The 21790-nt window shown below is 37.0% G+C and overlaps 1 protein-coding gene across 7 annotated transcripts in view; it reads left to right on the top strand.

Moving 5' to 3' along the window:
- The window catches only part of PIK3CA (phosphatidylinositol-4,5-bisphosphate 3-kinase catalytic subunit alpha), a 46473-nt gene that overhangs the window by 3001 nt on the left and 21682 nt on the right, over nt 1–21790 (top strand). For 2 of the 7 annotated variants that reach the window (XR_012043276.1, XM_072866630.1), the window contains exons 2-7: nt 13384–13497; nt 15707–16120; nt 17623–17832; nt 18530–18780; nt 20415–20660; nt 21529–21614. Coding sequence is in view for 6 of the 7 variants with exons in the window: in XM_072866630.1 (XP_072722731.1) it covers nt 15769–16120; nt 17623–17832; nt 18530–18780; nt 20415–20660; nt 21529–21614 (1145 nt within the window). In the remaining variant the exon portion in view is untranslated. Of the gene's footprint in view, nt 1–8284; nt 8303–8696; nt 9013–13383; nt 13498–15706; nt 16121–17622; nt 17833–18529; nt 18781–20414; nt 20661–21528; nt 21615–21790 lie in introns of those variants that run through there. The other 5 variants (XM_072866632.1, XM_072866633.1, XM_072866631.1 and 2 more) reach the window with 4 other exon arrangements.

Raw genomic sequence — 21790 nt, 5'->3', positions numbered from 1 at the left:
ATACAAGAAATACTAGCATCTTGTAGATGGATATCATATGTAAGTTTGCTTTGCCTAGTTGAGTACATTAATCAAGGTTAACAAAGGTTGTAGTTAATAGGACATTTGAAAAAGTTGTATTTGGGTGAGGAGGAAGCTAAGATTTTTTTTTAAACTTTGATACTGATGAGGAAACTGATTTTTATGATTTATAACTGGAGCGGGAATAACACTGCAAAATTAGTCTTTCCAGTTTAGTCTTAAAATACCATTATAAAACTACATTTTGTCTTACTACTTACTGTTTTGTAATTACTGAAAAATGTGTGAAATCTAGTAAATCTCTCAGTTGAGGAAAAATGTGCCATATGTGCCTTTTTTGTGTGCGTGATTGAGTTGGAGGGGGAGCATTAGGGAAAGAATAAGCATTTGTACTTTGACTAACTGAAGAAACAGACTCATGGCTTGTAGTGTAAGCTAAGGTAGGCTTTGTTGGGGTTTTTTGTGGCTTTTTATGCATTGTGTTCCATGCTTGTAGGGGTTTTGTCTCATCCTTTTAAAAAGCCAGACATCCAGCTGCTCCAAGTGATGATGCCTGTCTGAAATTGTAGCTATGGCTAGAAGAGGCCACAAAAATATTTACTCTAAAACTGGATGGGAATTTTCTTTTGCCCTTTAAGTTGAATGTGTCATGGCAAAGAATTTTGTTACAGGTTTCTCTTTGTAGTTTCTTAATCCAAATGTGACCAGTGGAGAGAAAATAGATTTGCTTCTCTTGATATTTATTTGGACACCAAACATGTGAATTGTTTTGAGTACAGGGTTGGTCCAGATAACCTCTAGAGGTTCCTTCCAACTGAATTTATTCTACAAATCTATTTCTGAATGGTTAATAGAGTGTTAAATGATCCAGAAATAATACTCAAGTATTAACTGTTTGTTTTCCCTGCAGCACTGCTACAGTATTAACTTTAAAAAACACAAAACAAAGGAAAACCAAAACACCCAATGAACCAAACAGAAAATGCAACACAAAAGCAAGCCCAGCTGGGGGGTAGAGGGAATCAAACTGGTTTTTTTAAAAAAAAAAAACAACGAAAAGGCATTTTTATAAATCCTGTGAGTTAACTTGTGGACAAATGGAAATGCAGCAGACTTAGTACAGTCTATGTAATTCTGGATCTTCATTCTCAGTCTAAGCAGTACTTAATGGTTTTGCAGCCAGTATGTTGTTTGATTTTACATATCATGCATTTACACTTCAATTCTAGAAGAGTATTTTTCTAGTTAATTCTGGATGCAGATTTTGTGGAAGGCAGTCTAAGAAGCCTGTGTATTTCAAGCAAGAAATGTGAGGAACAGTGGATATAGTCACTTGTTCTCTACTAAGAGCATTCTTTTCTTAAAGCCAGTAAAGCAGGGAATAAAAGCACTTAGCAGGCATAATTGACCAAGTACACTTGCTGGGAGTGTTTGTAGTCTGTTTTTTCAAAACAATGCTCAAATACCTGAACTCTGGAAATGTAAAAATGAAATTCAAAGAAACCAGCTTACCTCTGGGAAATTGAAGGGGAGAGAACGACGGAGTACTGTTGAAGCTTTCACCTCCTTGGCATGTTGCTAACTTGCAGCAATAGAAGTAAATGGCTACTTCTGCAGTCTAGTTTAAGAACAGTTGGGTCAAACACAGAACTGAAGGTTCAGTGATCTCTTGTTTCATGCCCCATTGCTTTTTACCAATAGACGGTTAGATATACCTCAGAGATTGTCTTTTGGGTGGTTGGATTTTTTTTTTGTCTACCCATTAACACATTTCTTTAGATTAACTTATCCTCATGGATTTTATGTAGGAAAACTTTGGCAGTTCTGCTTACAGCTTCCGGTTAAATAAATGCTTGCAAATGTAGCTTTTGAGGATTGTGAACCACAAAGCATGTTTGTCGAATACAGGAGACTTATTGAATTGACTAAGAGTTACTGTAAAGTTCCCTGAAATTTTGAGACAGCTGAGTCATATTATTGGCTGTACATTGTGACCCTCTTCTAAGGCAAAGAAATGTAGAGAAACATCCCTTGGGTGTTTTCTCTCTAAGTCCAAACAGAAAAGAAAGAAAACTGGAAGGTTGCCTCCTAGATTGTACAACATGTCAAATTTATCTGTCATTGAAACTTAACTCTTTTTGTTATTTCCATACTAATTAGTCAGTCTGTTGCCAATACTTAATGTGGCAGTTCACAGTGATGAATGACTCTTGCCCAGTGTGTTCTAAGACTCTTCCTGATTTTTAACTCTTGCTGTTGACTTGGGTCATGGTCCTTCCAGAAGCATGGATTGTCTGCTGAGATTGCAGTTGTTGTCTTGGAAAAGTGTCTTAAACTATTAGCTGTTTAGCTGTGGATCCTTGCAGAGGACACTAAATCTATGAGCAAAAGTTACTCCTTGTTGCAACCTTATTCCATCTTTTAGCTATTAGCAGTCAACAAAGAAACAAGTTCTCGAACATCCTCAAAATGCAAGAAACCTTGAATGTTACTGAAAGAAAATATTCAAGATTCAGCATCTTGTCTGATCAACCATAAGTAGAAATACCTGCCTGTTCCATGATCTGAATCTAATAGAACAAAATTTTCTGTACCTTGGGACTTTGACATCTGACTTACTGTAAAAGTGATGAGACCTATCTCTGCAAAGATGTAGGCAAACTGAACACTTGAAAATACAAGCACAAAAAAAGTAAGAATGAGCAGAGATAAAATCTAGTTTACCAAGCAAGCAGAGTGGAGATGAATTTTTTCTTTCTCAAACTCAACAAATATGATTTGTGTGATGAGGTATGTTATTATCCAGCTTTGGTGCTTGTGCCATTAAGTTACTTTTCATTACGGCTGGAAAACACTTGACTCTTGACTACAGGAATAGTTTAAAAGATTAAAGTTAATAGTGCTAACATAAGGAGAAGTTCCTAGCTAGAGCTAGCTTCCTGTGGGAAAAGGGAAGTAAAAACTTCTATTCCAAATAATATTCTAAAATATGCTTGTTGTGGTCATTAAAATGCTTAGATTATAAAACATACCACTTATTCTTCATTTTTGTATTTATGTTCCCAGCTCTGAATAATCAGCAAATATTGTGGCTGGATTATAAAAGTGGAAGTGATACTAATAAAACTGAAAGTTGCTCTTCTGCCTTCTGAAAAGTTTATGTGGATGTTGAACAACCAGTTCTACTTAGCAGCTTAGCAAGGCAGTCTCCACTGGTGGGAGGAAAGTGATTAATATATTGTATTTTATCTTCTTGTAATTTCATGCTGTCACCTCTGAAATCTCCTTCAATTTTGACATTAAGTACTGTAGAAGAGCACTTGTCCCAAGAAAACCTCTAGCGTCTAAGTGGAAGAGCTAATTTTTAAGCAACATCCAGACATCTTGAATAGTCTTGATTGTGGTGTATAATTGAGGCTGTGTCCAAATAGGGTGCCTGTGAGTGCCACTTTTAGTCTAGCAAGCTTGTTACAAAGATTGATTTATAATAAATTATGTTTGTGTTTTGGTGTAAAATAATAATATGTGAAATTTGCAATGCTGTCATTGTAGATGATAAACGTAACCAGTTATGTGAATTTTTTGAGAAGTGGTCGCTAGCTAAAAGAAAGCACTTAAAGTTGATTTTAACATTTTAATTGAGAAGGTAAAGTTTAACTGTTTTTCTGATGTTTAACTGCTTACCAAGGTTGTGGTTGGTAAAATTCTAATAACTTGTCTTCCTCTTCAACTTGCTCTGAAATGGAGGATAAAACACTGATGTCGTTATCACTGCTCAGCAGCACTGCCTTGATCTTAGATACCTCCAACTTGGAATGTTTTGACATGTAGGAAAAGATGGCATAACTACCACCAAGAGATAAAGGATGAAAACGGAGGCCAGTGAGCAACGAAACGGCAGAGTTGATACATGAAGAAAAGGATAGCAAAACCTATTCCTGACTGTGGAAACTCTTCTTAAATGTGTTGTCAAATTACTTTGCAATCCAGCTCTTCAACTCTTCTTTCATCACCTCTTTTCCAAGCCTTTCATTGTACATCAGCAGACAGGATATCATCACAAGCAACTGCAAGGTGACACGAGAAGTGTAACCATTATTATAGCTTCTAATCTCTTGCTGTCCTGGTATGTGAGCAGGTTATTTATTTAAAGAACAAAAAAAGATGATTTGCAATATAGTCACTCTTCCCTAATTGTTGGGTTTTATGGGTTGAAATTAAATCTAAAACACTTAAGCTGTTGTGGTCTCCTGTTCTATCCCAGGGTTAAACCTCACCAGGCTGAAAACTGCTTTCAGTCTTTTTGAATATACACACCTACAAAAACATTAACAAAATCTTTCCAAAGAACCATGTATTAAAAATACTTCCTTGTTTGTGCAGATGTGTAAAGTTCTCTTAATAGCAGTGACTGACTACTGCCAGTATCTTTTTGGCTTTTTTTAAATAAAGGTCTTTGTTTTTAATGTATCCCTTTTACAGAGCTCTGATTGTAGTAGTAGGCAGCATGTGCCTTAGTCCTCAAAGCATTTAATCTGGATATGAAGGTGACTTTCCAAGCTGGGAAGTTGAGAAATCTTTAAACTATTGTGGAGATGTTGCTGGTATTCACTGTTTAAATACCTGTGAGCTTATGTCACTTTCTTCTCTGGAAAGTTCATGTTAATTGCAAACATCTATTTAGGCAAATATTAGCTGTTTCTTTCAGATGTAGTAAACACAAGTTGCTGGTACCCTGACCTTGTTAGAGAAACAATTTGGGTAACAGCTTGAAGTATAGGAAAAAGAGATGCACTGACAACAAGCTTAATGTCTTGGTAGCCCCATACTTGAAATCATGCTTTTGTGTTTGCACAACGTAGGGTTTGCAAAGCAGATGCTTCTAACAGATATGTACAGAAATAATAAACATTTGATTAAACATGCTGAAGAACCATTTGTCACAGTTTACCATAGCTGTTTTTATACTTCGGGCTGAAGCATGCAGGACCTAATGACATAAATAGTCGCAATGAATCATGTTTGTTTGCACTTCTTGAACACAAATGCAAATATGTTAGCGTCTGGACTCATGATTGTTGCTTTGGCATTCAACCTGTAAATGCAGAGAGGAGTCCTACTTAACCAGAGTCAATAGCTAGAACAAAAATAAACCCATGCTCCTTAAGGTTTCAGAGAAACTTTGGTTTCTTTGTAACTTATATAAAGCGGTCAAATATGCTTACAAAATCAGTAATTCAATTGACAGTATTCTTCTGCATAGAAGGCCCAGTTTTCTGATGCGCTTAGGTGCAATGCAACCTAAGTGATCTGTGACCCTTAGGGAGATGAAGCCTGAGGGGAACATGTAGTGGTGCTAAATGCTTTGCAGCTGAATAGTATTCCACTGTGCCTCTCGCACACTTCATGTGTGGGGTAGGCAGGACAGTTTCAGTCTGCTGCTGGAGTAAATAAAGGTCTGTTGATAATCTTATGGAAAACTGCTGGTGCTTACCTTTCAGCAGGGTTATCATCTACTGCTAAATAAATATTTAGTTAATCACCATTGACGCTGTATCACAAACAAGTCTACTAGAGAGTAGTGCTTTATTATTTCTAACTGACTCTTGAAAAGCCATGGTATTTTCCTGTTGTGATTATAGCTCGTGTGGAAGTAGGCAACTACTTCTACAGGACAGGGTTTGCAAGGAGCTGGATTTGTTTGTCTGCTGGCTTGTTCCATGTGTCTTAGTATAGGACAATTTGCTAAGAACTATATTAATTTCAGCTGTTTATAGGGCAAGAGTATTTAGCTGCAGAATTGAAATTTTTCATTAAGGTGGCTGTGCCTTTGCGTTAACTCTATCACAAACTTTGTTCTCTCAACAAATGGTTTTAAAAAAGGAGTTAAGGAATACCTCAATGGAGAAAGTATCGTTTCGGTTTTTTCAATTTAGGAGCTTAAACAAAGAAAAACCTACTTCCATGGCTTTTGCTGAGGCATGTGGTTCCTTACAAATGCTCTATCAAAAGTGAAGTTGCATCCCATCCTCTGTTTGCCAGTACATAAAAGATAATGACTTTTGCTAACGGAATTCAGTAAGTCCATGCAGACTAAACCCATACTTCTATAAATGCTGTTTGGCTACAGAAGTCAGTTAAGATAGAATAAATGGAAAGCTAATTTATGTTTGGATTACGGAACAGAAACTTCTGTCTTCCAGTTCCCTGTTCTATGCTTAATACTAAAAATCTACAAAGTTGCAAAAATACTGCTCTCCACGGCCACTCCAAAACTTTTTGCTTTTTTTACACATTAGTTACTTTCAGGGTCTGCAGTAATTTGGTACGGAAGAAACACTTATCTCAATTTAAAGTTGCTGTCGGACTCCATTCTAGAAATGTTATGTGGGAAGTACACAATATGCTGTGAGTCAGTCTGAGTTTGGTGTCTTTTTCAGATGCTTCTTAGTAAAGAAAGGGCTCACAGGGTGTATCTTTTGAGTAAAGATGGATGTAAATTAATAAACAGAAGTGGACCCAATCTCAGTCAAATTTTCTTAGGAACACACATTTCTCTCTGTGCCTTCCGTCCAGAGGAGCTGGTCCGGTCAGTGTTGTAGACTGAACCCTTTTGATACTGTTGCTTGTGGCAGAGAGGCAAGCACAGCGGTGGGAGGACTGCAGTACCTCCGGGGTTTTATTGCAGTTATTTCCCTGCCCTTCTAGGTATGGACAGTGGGAGAGGAAGTCTTTCATCTTTTTCAATACACCTGAAGGTTCATCTTGCTGCAGCAGAGGGAGTTACTTCTAAAAGCCAAGGTGACATGCCTAGGGGGATCAGCACCAGGAAAGGCCCAGTATCTGAGTTACAGCTCTGCTACACAGTGGCTCATGTTAGGTGAAGATTCAGACTAGACCAGAGTGCAGAACACCTGGATTCACTCTGCTCCAGCTCCTTGTCCTTGTCTGTGTGCCAGCGCTTCCTGTTTTTAAAGATCCTGTTTACTGTCTGGGTTCCAAATATCCCAGGAAGGTGGGAGGATGGGAAGAAACATGGAAAGAAAAGTAAACAGCATTATTTAAGGTGGAGTTTTATGTTTTTATATGTATATTCAGTACTTGTTACCTATCTATTCTAGTTTAATGACAGGCATTCTAGAGTAATCTTTTGTTTACATTGTCTTGCACTAATTTCCAAAAGGAGAACATCTCTGCATGTGAAAACTGACATTGAAGCCCTCAGTATTTATAGCAAGGAGCAGAGTATGGTTTGTGGTGTGCTTTTACTTCATGTTCTTTCTGATGTTCACATAAAAAAAAGTTTGTCCCCCATATTAAATAGAGTATTAAAGAAAAATATGTAATCAGAGGAAAACCTTATTTCTGTTGGTACAAAATGGCATGTTGCTCTGATTTTGTTGCTGAACTTTAAGGCTTTTGATTTAAAGAGCTTGAAAGAATTTGAGTGCCACTCACTGAACTTCGGAGTGCAAACCTAGCTGTGGAGGAACAGCTCCAACCGGAACACAGCCAGGTGGGAGAGTAATTCTCATCCTGCTACATAGCAAGCCAAGCTAATCATTGAAATAATGAGTAAGCAGATATGTGAAGCGTAAAGAGAAGATGCGTTGCTTTTCTAATTCTTTGTTGTGCTTTATGACTACTAGTCTTCTATAAATAACAAAATCCTGTCCTTTGAGGTGAAGCTAGAAATGGAATTACTGAATGATTTTGGACTAAAATGGAAGATTTAATTCCAGGCTTTCCTTTGTTTAACAAAGAGGAAAAAACTCTGCTTTTAACTGGAAGAAAATGTTCTAGGACAGACATTCTGCTTTTGGTATGTCATGGCATCCCTAGGGAACAAGCACAATCATAGTGGGAGTTGTAGAGGTCACCAGCAACTTGCAAATGTTTCTTTCTTGTGATCCTGTTTTCATGGCTCCCAGATAGTGAGTGAAGCTATAAACAATATGCCTGTGTGGATGGGTGAGGGCGAGCAAGGGGATTTGAAAATAAGAATTTAACAAAGGTCTTTTGGTTTTCTTGGAGAAAAAAAAAAAGACTCCAGCAATAGTAAATCTTTTTAAACTGTTCATCTTGTTTTCGTTTCGACTGTTTGATCCTATATTTTTTCATTAACATAACATACATGTATATCAGTTCTTGGACAATACTGTATAGTGAGTTCTTTTTTTTTTCAGGATGACCTCACCATTGATTTTATTCATGGTATCTGAAAGTCACTACAACCAGGATCCAAGAATATTATATTCTGAAACAAAAAAAAAATCTGCATGTAAGATAACTTTAAAGAAAACAGCTTTGAAATGTAGTCAACCCTTGTTCTCCTATCTAACTAAACTGAAACTTCTTTTCACTAATTTCCAGTGAGATTTTACATTCACAGGAAAGAATGATCTTGTATTTCTGCTGTACTATAATTCTACAGTTGTTACCAATAATGTTAGGTTTTTTAGCTGTCTAGAACAAGACAAAGGTACCTAGCACTGTTTTTTGCAGGGGGGAAGAAGTAGGTAACTACAGATAAAATTGGTAGTGTTTGGAAATACTTGCCTGTTTCAGAAGGAAATGAAATGCAAAGATGTGTTTTCAACTGTTAAATCCTTCTGTTTGTTTCCCTTGCGCTGCTGTTTGTGATCAGATAAGGAATTCTGTGTATCTGAGCCTTTTCTGTGAAATAACGATGAAAGTAATACTTAAGAAATGTGAAGACCTAACTGTAGTGTAACAGTCTCTTGCTTTCTATTCTAAGCAAAGCAATATTGCTACTGTTTAAATCTGTGTGTAACAATGTTTTCATAGAGGACAATTTCAGACATTTTTGTACTAGTCTTCCTGGATTTTGGAAAAATGCCAGCTTGGCAAGCAGGAAGAACAAAAGGACAGTACTGAAAATATCTAGTCTGGGGCAGTCTTACTGTTACCACACAGCAGGTTTGGACAGCAGCAGAATTAGACAGACGACTCTGCCCAGTTTTCTTCATGGTGAGTTTTGGAGTGCCTGATGTGTCTGAAGTTGAGAATAAAACATTTTGGTCTTTAGAAACTTTGAAATGTCTGGGACAGAGTGGAATATAGGTTTTGCATTCTGAAAAGTGTTACTCTTGTCCCAGGAATTTTTTTTCTTTTTTCTTTTCCCATAACTTTTGTTTCAGGGATTCCACAGAAGTTAAAAAAAGCTTATTTGGGGACATACCTGTAGTTGATACTTCTGTTAGTTTGGTCGAGAATCAAGAAAATCATGTAACCTACACATGAGTGCGCACTAAATTGGAATCTATAAACATAGTTGGATTGTTTAATGAGTAGAAGACTTTTTTTTAAGGCAATGCTCAGAGTCTAGCGGAAACTTCTACCTGGAAAAGAAATCAAATCTAGACACAAATCTTAACGAGTAGCTCTTTGATACCAAAGATACTGCAAATTATTATAAAACATTGCTATGTCCTGTCTATGAAAGCAATGTAATGGGATTTGTCTTGTGACTGGAAGAACTAGTGGACTTCAATTATAGTGTAGTAGTTTACTGAATGACTAATTCAGTTTCAAGTATGGACTGATAAAATTGTATTGAGTGTTTAGTCTGTCCTTTTGAATTGGTTTTGAAACACTAGTTGATAGCAATGCAAAATTATTCAGTTCTCAGTCACTGGAATGTGTACCTCTTTACATAATCATCCCATACTTTATACATTTAATACAGTATTACAGTACAGTACACTTCTGCTTCTTGCTTCCTTCTGTGCTTGCTACATTTCTTGCTAGTTGGTACATCATAGATGGAAGAATTGCCTTCTTGCAGAGCCTGAAGAATAACTGTAGGTGCTTGTGCTGATGACAGACAACCTTAACAATAAGTCTCCTAAAGTGAACAAAATTGTTTTTTTTTTCCTTAGACTGGCCCACAGACTTGCACAGTGGGTTTTCACCTGCTTTATAAGATGCATGTGTTAATGTTAGATGGAGCTCCTCTCTTTGGTAAACATTCTCACAGATAATTTACAAAACGGGGAAAAAGCCTTATCAGTTAACTGTGGTCTTTATATATTTTTATATATATATATATGTAAATTGTGAAATATTGATATTATGTGGAGTAGGTAGAATGTTTGTGAGTAATCTCTAGACTGTGAAAATCAATTCCTCTAATCTGTAAACAGATAATCAGTAAAAATGAGTGTTCTCTTAGCAAGGAAGGGTTCTCCACACTTTCTGACAGAATTGCTCATGAAAGGTCATTTCTCGTTTGCTTGTTTTTGTAACGTAGATTCCATCTGTACTGAAGAGTAACAGTCCTTCCTTTTAGCAAGACACACAAAACTTAGATCAGTGACGCTCCTGTTTGAGATTCTTCTGGCAAAATGTTAATGTACGAAAAACACTTACAGTGGAAAAAATACTGCCAGGGTGTCCTGCTGAGCTATAGATGCACAGGGCTTTTATGTGTAAAAGTGTGGTGAAAATAGCTGCAGTAGCTTCAAATGTCTTTAGGGGAAAATATATGTGGGGTTTTGACTCAAGTTAATTTGTCCCAAGCTTAGTTTGCTTAAATTATGAATATAGAAAATACTTCTTTGAGTACTAATTTTAGGAACCAACATTAACTCTCCTGCAGTACAATTCTTACTGAATTTCTCCCTCACTGAGCTCCATTCCTTAAGGGGAAGGAATTATTTTCAGAAGAAGTGGTAGCAAACTTTATGATGGTCTCATGTAAACCTTTTCAAAGTTAACATATGTGTATGACATCAAGAAGACATTAGAAAAATAATTGTAGGCTGTCACTTGTAATATAATATGCAATAGAATGAAATTTAGTTAACCATGCCGCTGCAGTTCTGCTCAGTTCAGTGCTGTGAGGTGATAAAACTGTCATTGTTTACCAAAACCAAATTTTCTAAACTTTGAATCCCTTATTCTAAATGGTGTAGTTGTTTGACTGTAGGGGATTTCTATCCTATAGGAAAATAGATTATATAAATTCACATTAATGCGATAAGTGTATCTGGAAGCAAGTAGAAGTTAGTATTTTGGGAGGTATGTTTTTTAACTTCCCTCATTCTTCCTCCATGTATATCTGTTCTTTTTGAATGGAGTTTCAAAATTTGATCCTTGCTAAGTTGGGTGCTCAGCAAGGTTAGTGATGGAGAATGTGCTGAATGGATCAGGAAGGCTGTAATGAGTTGAAAATAATGCATTTTCATCAGTGGGCATCTTTGAGTTTGGCCTTTCTGACCATCTGTGGCATCCCAAAGCTTTTGGCAGGGGAAAAAAGTTTGAGGTGTTTTTGGAAGGTCAGGGATTGCAGGTGTGATGTAGTGTTCATTTGAAGTGTTTGCGTGTATCCTTAGTTGGATTTAAATGGTATCTCTCTAGAATTCTCTTAAAATTGTAGTCCTTTTACTGTCGAAGAACATAATTGATTCTATTTATTCCAGGCAGCTTTCCAGATTTGAAAGTGTACACAGAAACACAAGCTGCCAACTATACTTCAAAACCGTTTCTGTTTACATTTTTGCTTTCCAAATCCAAACCCTGGAGGCGTGCTTACATGTGCAAGTAAAATGAATGTGCACACAGAATGACTATATGCACCATTCCAGCACATGTCTGTATCCCAGTTTAAAACAAAAGTTGCTGTTTTGTTGCAGTTGCTCTAAAAAGAATGTAGATTTTGGGGTGTCCCCTTTGGACTGTTTGCAAGTCTTTAAAGAAATGGTATTGAGCTGGCATTTAACGCTTGAAATTTTTAAAAAGCCAAGGTTGACATTTCTTTTGAAAAGATACTTGTCTAAAAGGATTTAATATGTATGTGTGTCCCCCAGCCCTGCTTCTGTTTCTTTGTTAGCCATTATTGGTGGAGAGGGAGGAAAAATTTGCAATGGAACCACCATTTTTGAAGCTGAACTAGCTCAGCACTGCTGTAGTTGTGCTCACTCTCCAGTGTAGATGCAGGCATTCGTCTCACTCCTTGGTGATCTCAGTAAGGCAGCTAAAATAGCAGAAGCTAACCCAAGAAGGGAAAAATGAGTAGTTCCCTGCCACTTTAATCCATCTGATCCTGTCATGAGCTGGCTCAGGGAGCACCAGTGCCAGCATGATGAAGAATGAGAACACATGCCTTGGGCAGGGAGAAGATGAGCTCTTACAACCATCGGTTCAGAGGAGCCTCAACAGGATTGTGGAACTGAACTTAAAAGGCTGCTGGTGTAAACTCAGTCTGTGTTGTGAATATTTAATTTTATTGTGGTCCATCTGTAGTATCATTGTTTGTATGTGTGGACAGAAAAGTTCTTACGACTGCATGTTCTTGTTTTGTTTTTTTTCATGCTGGTATATGCCTTAACAGTAATGTGTTTCTGCCTGTGCTTGTAATTAAGAAATGTAAATAAGCATGTGATTCACTGGTATGGAGAGGGAGTCTTGTTCATGCTTCGCCTCATCAAAAAGATGCTATTTAACCTTCTCTGTATTTCTTTTTATCTGTAAACTGAGGATAGTAATCAGTAATTCAGAATTCTCCAAGTTACTCTGGTGTTATTTGGGTTCATTTGTAATGTTTTGTAATTGGTAAGCTTTCCAAGTTTGCCTCTTCAACTACACTGTGAGTGTGCTTAGAACTTTCCATTTCAGCATCTGCTCACTGACACTATTACAACGATGAGGAAAATAAAGTAGCTTGTTTAAGCTCTTTTTTAAAAAGTCAGTTGCAAAGCCCTTCTGAATATGTATGAGGAGTTAGTGGAAAAGCATTTTTCTAAACCTGTAGTGGCACTTTAGAACTTTTGTTGCTATTTTTAAAAGCCCAAACTACAACTACAAAGGAGGGATAAAAAAAGACAACCCTACTGCTACTCAGAGTTGCTTAGGAAGCAGTGGATTTGGGAAAACATCATTTTCATTCTAATGCTTCCTTTTAAGAACTAAAGTGTGGCAAAAGCAGGTACTGGATGTACTTGGAAGAAAACTTTTCAGAAAATAAGTACCAAGGCGCAGAAATGCAGGAATGAGGATCATGATCTTATTTTTTACATATATATAATTTTATATCTATTTATAATTTCATATATTTATAGATAGATACATTATTTATATATTTATATTTATATATATATATTTAAAAATTGCTGAGCAAGGGGCAAGCATAGCATTCATTGCTTTTCCACAGTTGGAGCTTCCAGAAAGCTGATGAAACAGAAGAGATATGAAGCTGTTGGTTTGGTTTTTTTCCCTCCTTTCTGTTAAGAAAAGAAACTAAGATAGAGGGATAGTCCTAAGAAGGTTCTTGACTTAAAAGATGACTAAGAATGGCTTTAGAATTGTAGCCTGGTAGTTATCCTAGCCCTGTGCTTTCAGGACACTTGGTTGATGGAGGAGGCGTGATGGACGATGGACTGCTGTTTAGATGTCTGTTGATATTACCCTCTCTCATAATGTACATGCTGAAGTTAATGAAATTACGGGCTAAGTGTAAGTAATGCACTATTCAAGATTTGCATAACGTGTGATGGCCTCTGCAGTAACTTACTATTCTGCAATGAGAGCTTAGGTCTATGATATGTAGTTCAGCGAAATTGTCTTGCTGCTCAGTGACAGTCAGAAAAGCAACTTATTAGGAAAGCAATAGAAAATACTATGTCAGTATGTAAACGCATGCTCAGTTTGGACCTTGAATATGGTGTGCAGATATGGTTGTTTGAGGGGGAACAACCTTTGAACCTACCAACCCTTGCAAAAGGGTATGGTAAAAGTGGAAGAGATACCGAGAAGGTAACAAGGGTTAACAAAAATATAGAATGACTTTTGGGCAGAGAAGGTCTAAATAAACTGGGACTATTATGGAAAAGAAGTAGTGGGGAGAACTCGATGAATCTCTGTAGAATTAAGAGCAATGAATGCAAAGATAAGGAACTTTATTTCATTACAAGAAATCTGGGGTATCAGGTGAAAGTAGCAGGCTTCAGAACAAAGAAAAGCAAATATTTTATGACATGGAGTGTTCTTCACTCTTGTCACAGGATGCCAACGGTTTGTGTGTGAAAACTTCTTAGACAAACTCAATAGTTCTTGATGGATTTCTTTCACAAATACATAAATATTGCCTCTGGTTAAGGAACTTAAAAATAGATAGTGATTAGGAGAGTTTATTGATGAAGTATCACTGCATGCCTGCCTAGTTCTTCTGCTCTTTGTTTGGCATCTGTTCTTGGCCACTGGGCTGTAAAACATCTCTGCTCTGTCCAGGTACGATTTTTCTTGTACCTGCTCTAAGCTGGCATGAGGCAGCGCTGCTAGAAGGTCAGACACGTGTTCCTCTCCTTTCCTTTGGCTTGGCAAAGACATTCATGCGGCTGCCAAAGGGAACTAGGACAGGGAATTGATCCTAAATAAAACAAGCCCAACCAAAAAGTGTTAATCTCCATCTCAGTTCTTCTTTCTCATTCATGGAAAAAAGGATTTGTTGCTGTTACTGATCTAAAAAAGCTAAGGCCAAGTTTTGTGTGTACATGGATTCTTAAAATCAAGTTTAGAGGTTTTAGTAAATACCTATAACTATTATCTTAGTGGTGTTTGAATACTCAAGAGGTTTGGGATGAGAAAAAGTTTAAAAAAAAAAAAATTGAAGTATTGGTTTGGCTATTTGAGCAGAGCTGATGGTTTGTATTTCATCCAAATGATAATGCTTCTCTTGCCAAATTAAAAATGTGAAGAACTGCGTTTGAGATTTGCTTAAAAATTGTGTTGTGCTTTAGCCCCAGTCGGCAATTAAGTACCACACAGCCGCTCGCTCACCCTCCACCCCAGTGGAATGGGGGAGAGAACTGGAGGAGCAAAAGTAAGAAAACTTGTGGGTTGAGATAACAACAGTTTAATAATTGGAACAATAACAACAAAATAATAAATTGTAATGAGAAGGAAAACAACAAGACAGGGAGAGAGGAACAAACCCAGGAAAAAACAATTGATACAACTGTTCACCACCTGCCAACCGATCCCCAGCCAGTCTGCGAGCAGCAATCACTACCCCCCGCCCAACTCCCCCTAGTTTATATACTGAGCATGACGTCATATGCTATAGAATAGCCCTTTGGCCAGTTGGGGTCAACTATCTTGGCTGTGCCCCCTCCTGGTTTCTTGTGCACCCGGCAGAGAGCATGAGAAGCTGAAAAGTCCTTGACCAGTGTAAACATTACTTAGCAACAACTAAAACATCAGTGTGTTATCAATATTATTCTCATACTAAATCCAAAACACAGCACTATACCAGCTACTAGGAAGAAAATTAACTCTATCCCAGCCAAAACCAGGACAAATTGCTGTAATAGTAATTTGAATATTAGATATTTTTATCCCCCATGCTATTTAAGTGTTCTAATCATAAATTATAAACTTCAGGTAAAAAAGTTAATCCTCTATTTTTTTAAGACCATACGCATATTGGCTTTTTTTTCCAAACTAATATAATTCTGCTATTACCTCTTTTATTTGAGTAGATATTTATATCAAATACAAGTTCCTTAGACATCAGTTTTAGCAAGTCCTTTTCTTTTTTATGAATGTAAAATACAGCTTTGAATATTCATCTACAATTAAAGCGGTGTTTGAACAATTTTATCTGAAATTCGTTGTGATGTTTGTATTTTAAATTGTAATATTTAAATTTCTGATTTTTACTTAGGTTTACTTGTACGAATCACTGCTTGAAAAACTTCCAGTACAAAGTTATCTAAAGACTTAAAAATGCCTCCACGACCATCATCTGGTGAACTATGGGGCATCCACTTGATGCCACCAAGGATCCTTGTGGAGTGTCTTCTCCCAAATGGAATGATAGTGACTCTAGAATGCCTCCGTGAGGCCACCTTACTAACTATTAAACATGAACTCTTTAAAGAAGCGAGAAAATACCCTCTCTATCAGCTCCTTCAAGATGAATCTTCTTACATTTTTGTAAGTGTTACACAAGAAGCAGAAAGAGAAGAATTTTTTGATGAAACACGGAGACTTTGTGACCTGCGACTATTTCAGCCTTTTCTAAAAGTCATTGAACCAGTAGGTAACAGAGAAGAAAAGATTCTTAATAGAGAAATAGGTGAGATTATCTTTATTTAAGCATAACATAATATTTGTTTGACTGGCTTCTGCTCTTCAAAATACAAAACAAAGAATTGAAATGGGTTGTGTTTGTCACCTCTATCTGTCAAAGTTTCCATTTCATAACTGTCAGTTGCATCAAATGTCCAAAGATGCTGATTATAGTAAAGCTGACATTCGTAAATTGTGAATTAAACTTTTTTTTTTGCTGTTCTGTTTCATTCACATGTAAAGTCTTTGCTTTGTACATATTTGTAGTTGTACGTGGGTTAGAGGATATTTTTTCCTTGTCTCTTATTAGCAGGATTTCATACTATTAGAGAGTGAAGCCTGTTCTATTGTTTGGGAAGTCAATCTTAATTTGTTTTGAAGTTTACAGAATTGTAAATTCTGGATTTGATTACAAATCCTAAACCACATTTGCAATAGCACACGTTTTAATACTGCTCTATCTTGCTTAGAAAGTAAAATTTCAGAATGAGATGTTTTTACCCCCCTTTCCTACAAGAAGAGCATGGGGAGGGGAGACAAGCTGTAATGTTTTGAATCATCTCTGGAGTAGCTTATCATTTTCCATTATCCACTGAGAAAGCACAGGGAGAGTAGCGTATGTTTCAGCATGTAGGTTAAGTATCTAAATTCAGGCAGTACAAGCATATCTACTCCCTTTCAGTTGCTAACAGATGTACGTTGCAGTGGTAGAGACTTGTCAACTGGAAATACTTGTTCTGGGGTGCTCCTAATTGTTAAATTATTTAATTGTTATGAATGCATCATAGGTAAACTACTTCTGTTTTGTAAAGCTTAACCTGTTCAAGACTTAATGGTTAGCTAACTGTGCAACAGGACAACTGAAAGTTTCCATTTGAACATTCATGCATAAGTAATTATTTATGCAAGTAATCTCATTAAAGTAAATGGAATTGCATCTGAGACAGAGGACCTAAGAGAAATGGACTCTTCTACATGACTGTATGCCAAAGAGCTAAGTTCAGTATCTCTTGGAGTGCTTGTCACATTTTTAAACAGTGTAGTTCATCAGAAAAATTGAGTAGCTGTCATTCAGTTGTAAGCAAAGTTGATTATGGTCCTAATAGCTACCAATAGTCCTGGCAAGGTTTTAGAAAAAATCGGACATAACAGCTCCTCTGGTCCACTTAGGAAACTTTGTGCTGACTTCAAAGGAAGTTTATTACTGGGCCTTTTCTTCCAGGAGGAGTGTTAGCTGTGAGAGTGGTGACTTAAGGCTTCCAGGATCTTCAGTGAATGTACACCTGTCTTCTAACCTTTTTTGTGACTGCTGAGTGCACTGAACTTTAGAACTGAGTTTTGTTCTTGAATGAAATAAAACAATTATGTATACAAGTAGAAACCAGTGGTTAACACAAATATTTCAGATTGTGTTTTGCTTAAAGCATGCTTTTTCTGTCACTGATAGAAGGAATCTTTAGCTTTAATTATCAGTTACAATTATTTCCTCATGCTTCTCCAATACTGTAGGTTTTGCTATTGGCATGCCTGTCTGTGAATTTGACATGGTTAAGGATCCAGAAGTACAAGACTTCAGAAGAAATATTCTTAATGTTTGTAAAGAAGCAGTGGATCTTCGAGATGCCAATGCACCACATAGTAGAGCATTATATGTCTGTCCTCCAAATGTAGAATCTTCACCTGAGCTACCCAAACACATATACAATAAACTAGATAAAGGTAAGATAAATATTTACAGTAGAAACATAATGTTTTTTTCAGTGATTGAAATCAAAGAGTACAGCTGGTGACTGAGGTAAATCACTGTTTATGTACTGTATTTGGTGCGCTCTAGCAATATCTTACACCTTAAGTTATTCAGAATAACTTTCTTGATAGAGTGTAGATTCAAAAGGAAGGCAACAACACTTAAAATTACATTTTTTGCTATTGTAATAACTAAATCTTGAAATATAACTTGGTAAATAGAGGTGATTTTTTTAACAGGCAGAAACAGCTTGTTGGCTTTGCATTTTTCTTTTCTCTGATGTTCAGAAATCTGGAATTAAATGATGCCGAATCACTGAGTTATCCTGCAGTCCTCAAATATGAAACAGTTACTGCTGTTTTCTTGAAGGCTAAATAGTCAGTAGTATTTGGTTAATAAAAATATTCTTAGCCTGAAGGGGTGAAAGTTTGAATTTACAGTAGAGTCGAAAATAAATTGAGCATGCATAATTCCTTGCAGAAGTTATAAACTCTCTGTGAGTTTGGGCTGTGAATCTTGTCTACATCTTCTTTCAGTATTACTGCAAGCAGGTCTCTGTGTTGGGGGGGTAGGAGTTGTTTGTTTGGGGGGGTTTCGGTGTTTTTGTTGTTGTTGTTTTGAAACTGTTTTGAAAATGATAGGCCTAACACTATTTTACATTTATTCTAGGGCAAATTATAGTGGTGATATGGGTAATAGTCTCACCAAACAACGATAAGCAGAAATACACCTTAAAAATCAATCATGACTGTGTGCCTGAGCAAGTTATTGCTGAAGCAATTAGGAAGAAAACACGAAGTATGTTGCTGTCATCTGAACAACTGAAACTTTGCGTCTTGGAGTACCAGGGCAAATATATTTTAAAAGTGTGTGGCTGTGATGAATACTTGCTAGAAAAATATCCACTGAGCCAGTATAAGGTGAGTAACATAATGGATTTATTTCAAAATATGTTAAAATAGTCCAAATTTGTGAGGGAGAAAAGTGATCAATTTTATGACTGGCTTGTTTTTTGACTAAATTAATCCAAAACGTAGGAAGTAAGAGTTTATGCATCTTTAAACTAATTGGCTAGTGCATGAGCATAGTCTGCATATTTGTTGCTGTATGCACTTCAAAAGAGAGCGGGGGAGAAACGGTAACTTAAACTAGAATTTATATCACTAATGTAATTTTTTTTTCTTTGAATGAAGTAGTTTACTTCTAACATTAGTGATAAATCGGTGGTAGGTACTTTCAGAAATATTCTAGATTTCTGATGGCAAGACATGGGGTTGATGTAATACAAAAGGAAATTCAGTCAGATGTTAAATGATGAGGCAACCATTGCTACTATGAATCTTGTCCCTTCCTCCTTTAGGGGTGGAAAAAAATCTAAACAAACTATTTGTTTTCCTGTTACTTACATCTTTACATTTTTTGATCTTTTTAAAGAAGCAATAAACTTCCAGCACTACATAAATCATTGTTAAATCTTCCTTGTGGCTGTCTGTCCTTCATTGCCTGGGTTTTGTTTGTGCTGTGAGCGTGAGACAGAACTGCTGACAGAAGAGCATCTGAGCAGCCCTCTCTGGAGCAGACAACAATGTTACCCTGTAGATTTCCTGACAGACTGCTGCTGCTTCCTCTTTGAGGAATGTATTGTTGTAATAAACAGCTTCCATTCCTTCATCTAAAATGGTTGATGATCCACTCTCCAGAGCAATGGGGGAGAGAAGGGAGCTGGGGGATCCTGAATAATGGGAAAAGCAGCTCTATTCTATGGGAGCTGGGGAACAAGTGCAGGCATACATGAATAATTTTGCACAGTCATCTTGAGATCAAACACTAGACCTATTTGATCTAGCGTGGTTTCTTCAGAAGTATCTGCTATGCCTTTACTGTGCTGCAAAAGAGCTTGCTAATTACACTCCAGGGCTGGACCTGTCTTAACGCATTGTATTTTGTGGTATTGTTGCCAGGCTGAATGCACTCAGTCCTGAATGGACACCATAGAGGCTTACAGCTAGAGTCTGTCAGGCTCAGTGCTGAGCGTAAGATAGTAAGCACAACTGAACCAAAAATGAGTGTGACTGCTGTTTGTCTTGTGCTCTCTGCCTGTGACTAGGAGCATCAGTGTCACCTGTGCTAGGTCTGCACAGCAGGCTAGTACAGCAGCTTGCTATGCAAAAACAGCTCAACTGCTTCCAGGAACAGGTCTAATCTGGAAGCAGTCTGCTTTGTTTGTGCTGCACTGTGCTGGAGCTAAGGAGCATTTCAAGAAACCTGACTTGTCATTTTGTCAGCTCTGTTCTCTATCTCCAGTTCCACCTTCCAGTGTTGTAGACGTTACTCATATCTCAAAATCTGTATGAAGCACTACTGTGTGATCCTACCCAACAACATATTTAAACTGTTGGATGTTATAAACACTGTAAAGGGTGCACATGCAGGGACAATGATAAGCTCTTTAAATATGCTTTTACTTTTCTATTTTCCTGAATATTTTTAGGTATAAATTACCAAGGGTGTACACTTTGAAAACATACTGAATTTTGGTTTTGTTTTCTTGCAGTATATAAGAAGCTGTATAATGCTTGGTCGCATGCCCAATCTGATGCTGATGGCTAAGGAAAGCCTATATACCCAGCTGCCACTGGACACCTTTACAATGCCATCTTATTCCAGGCGTATCTCTACAGCTACACCCTATATGAATGGAGAAGCTACAGCCAAATCCCTCTGGACTATAAATAGTGCTCTCAGAATAAAAATCCTGTGTGCAACCTATGTAAATGTGAACATTAGAGACATAGACAAGGTAAAGCAAATGCTGTATGGCATTGTATATGGTTTTCAGCAACTCAGGGTTTCCCTCCTGAGTTTTCTGTTCTGTTTTTACATTAGAAAAGAGGTGTTATTTAACATGTTAGAAAATTAGACCACTTTGTTACTTAAATTTAAGCACTCAATTCTAAAAAAATATAGCTATGTGTTAGCATCTGAAAACTTTTGTGTACTAAAAAGGTGTGAGTTGTGGTATTTAGCTAAATATTCTGCCCGATAGGAGCAGAACTCAGTTTGCGTAGTTCACTTCAGCTGAGTATGTAATTGGATAGAAGAAATAAACCCATGTTGTTATTTATATTCTAAATAATTATTATGTCTAAGAATGTATCACAGTAATTGGGAATACTTTTGATGAGGGGATGCTGGATGGTGTGCTGCTATCTTTGTTTTTAAAAAGGGAGGTATGGGAAGATCAAGGAGAAAAGGCAGGTAAGGTTTAGTCCCATTGAAGTCATACTACAAGCCTGGATCTCTAACTTTCTCAGAATTAGTTTGGTCTTTTCTTTCACCATAGCTTGGCACAGGAAGAACCGAAGGGTTTTTTAGAGTTCATTTCAGGTTTGTTACTGTATTTTTAAGAACTAGTTTTGCAATTAATGATGAAAAAGACCAAAATGTTTTTTCTAGAAGGGTATGCTTATATACGATGCTTCACACCTTGCAGAGCATGAATGAACTGGGGGGTGGTGGGGCTGTTTGGTTTTCAGTTTTGTTTTTGTTTTTTACTTGATGGAAATTAAGGATTAATATGTTGTATTCATAGTCTATGTTGCTAGCAGTGAAAAAAATTGTTTACAGTAACATTTCAAAGATAGTACTAATATTAACATTGTTTTCAGATCTATGTTAGAACAGGTATCTACCATGGAGGGGAACCTTTGTGTGACAATGTGAATACTCAAAGGGTACCTTGTTCTAATCCCAGGTAAGCTAGGTACTTGAACGACTATAGAGAATCTGACTTCCAGGGCATCATAAGTGATAGCACGGAAGGAGTAAAGGCTCGACTTAGCCATTATTCAGGTAGAGCTCCTTGCTGGGAATTCCTTGCCTTAAGTTTTGTAAGAACAATTTTACCTAACCCTATATTTGTAAATAGAA

Source organism: Ciconia boyciana, chromosome 7 (assembly GCF_034638445.1).
Source record: "Ciconia boyciana chromosome 7, ASM3463844v1, whole genome shotgun sequence".
Lineage (NCBI taxonomy): Eukaryota > Metazoa > Chordata > Aves > Ciconiiformes > Ciconiidae > Ciconia > Ciconia boyciana.
This window is presented reverse-complemented; position numbering and strand designations above follow the sequence as displayed.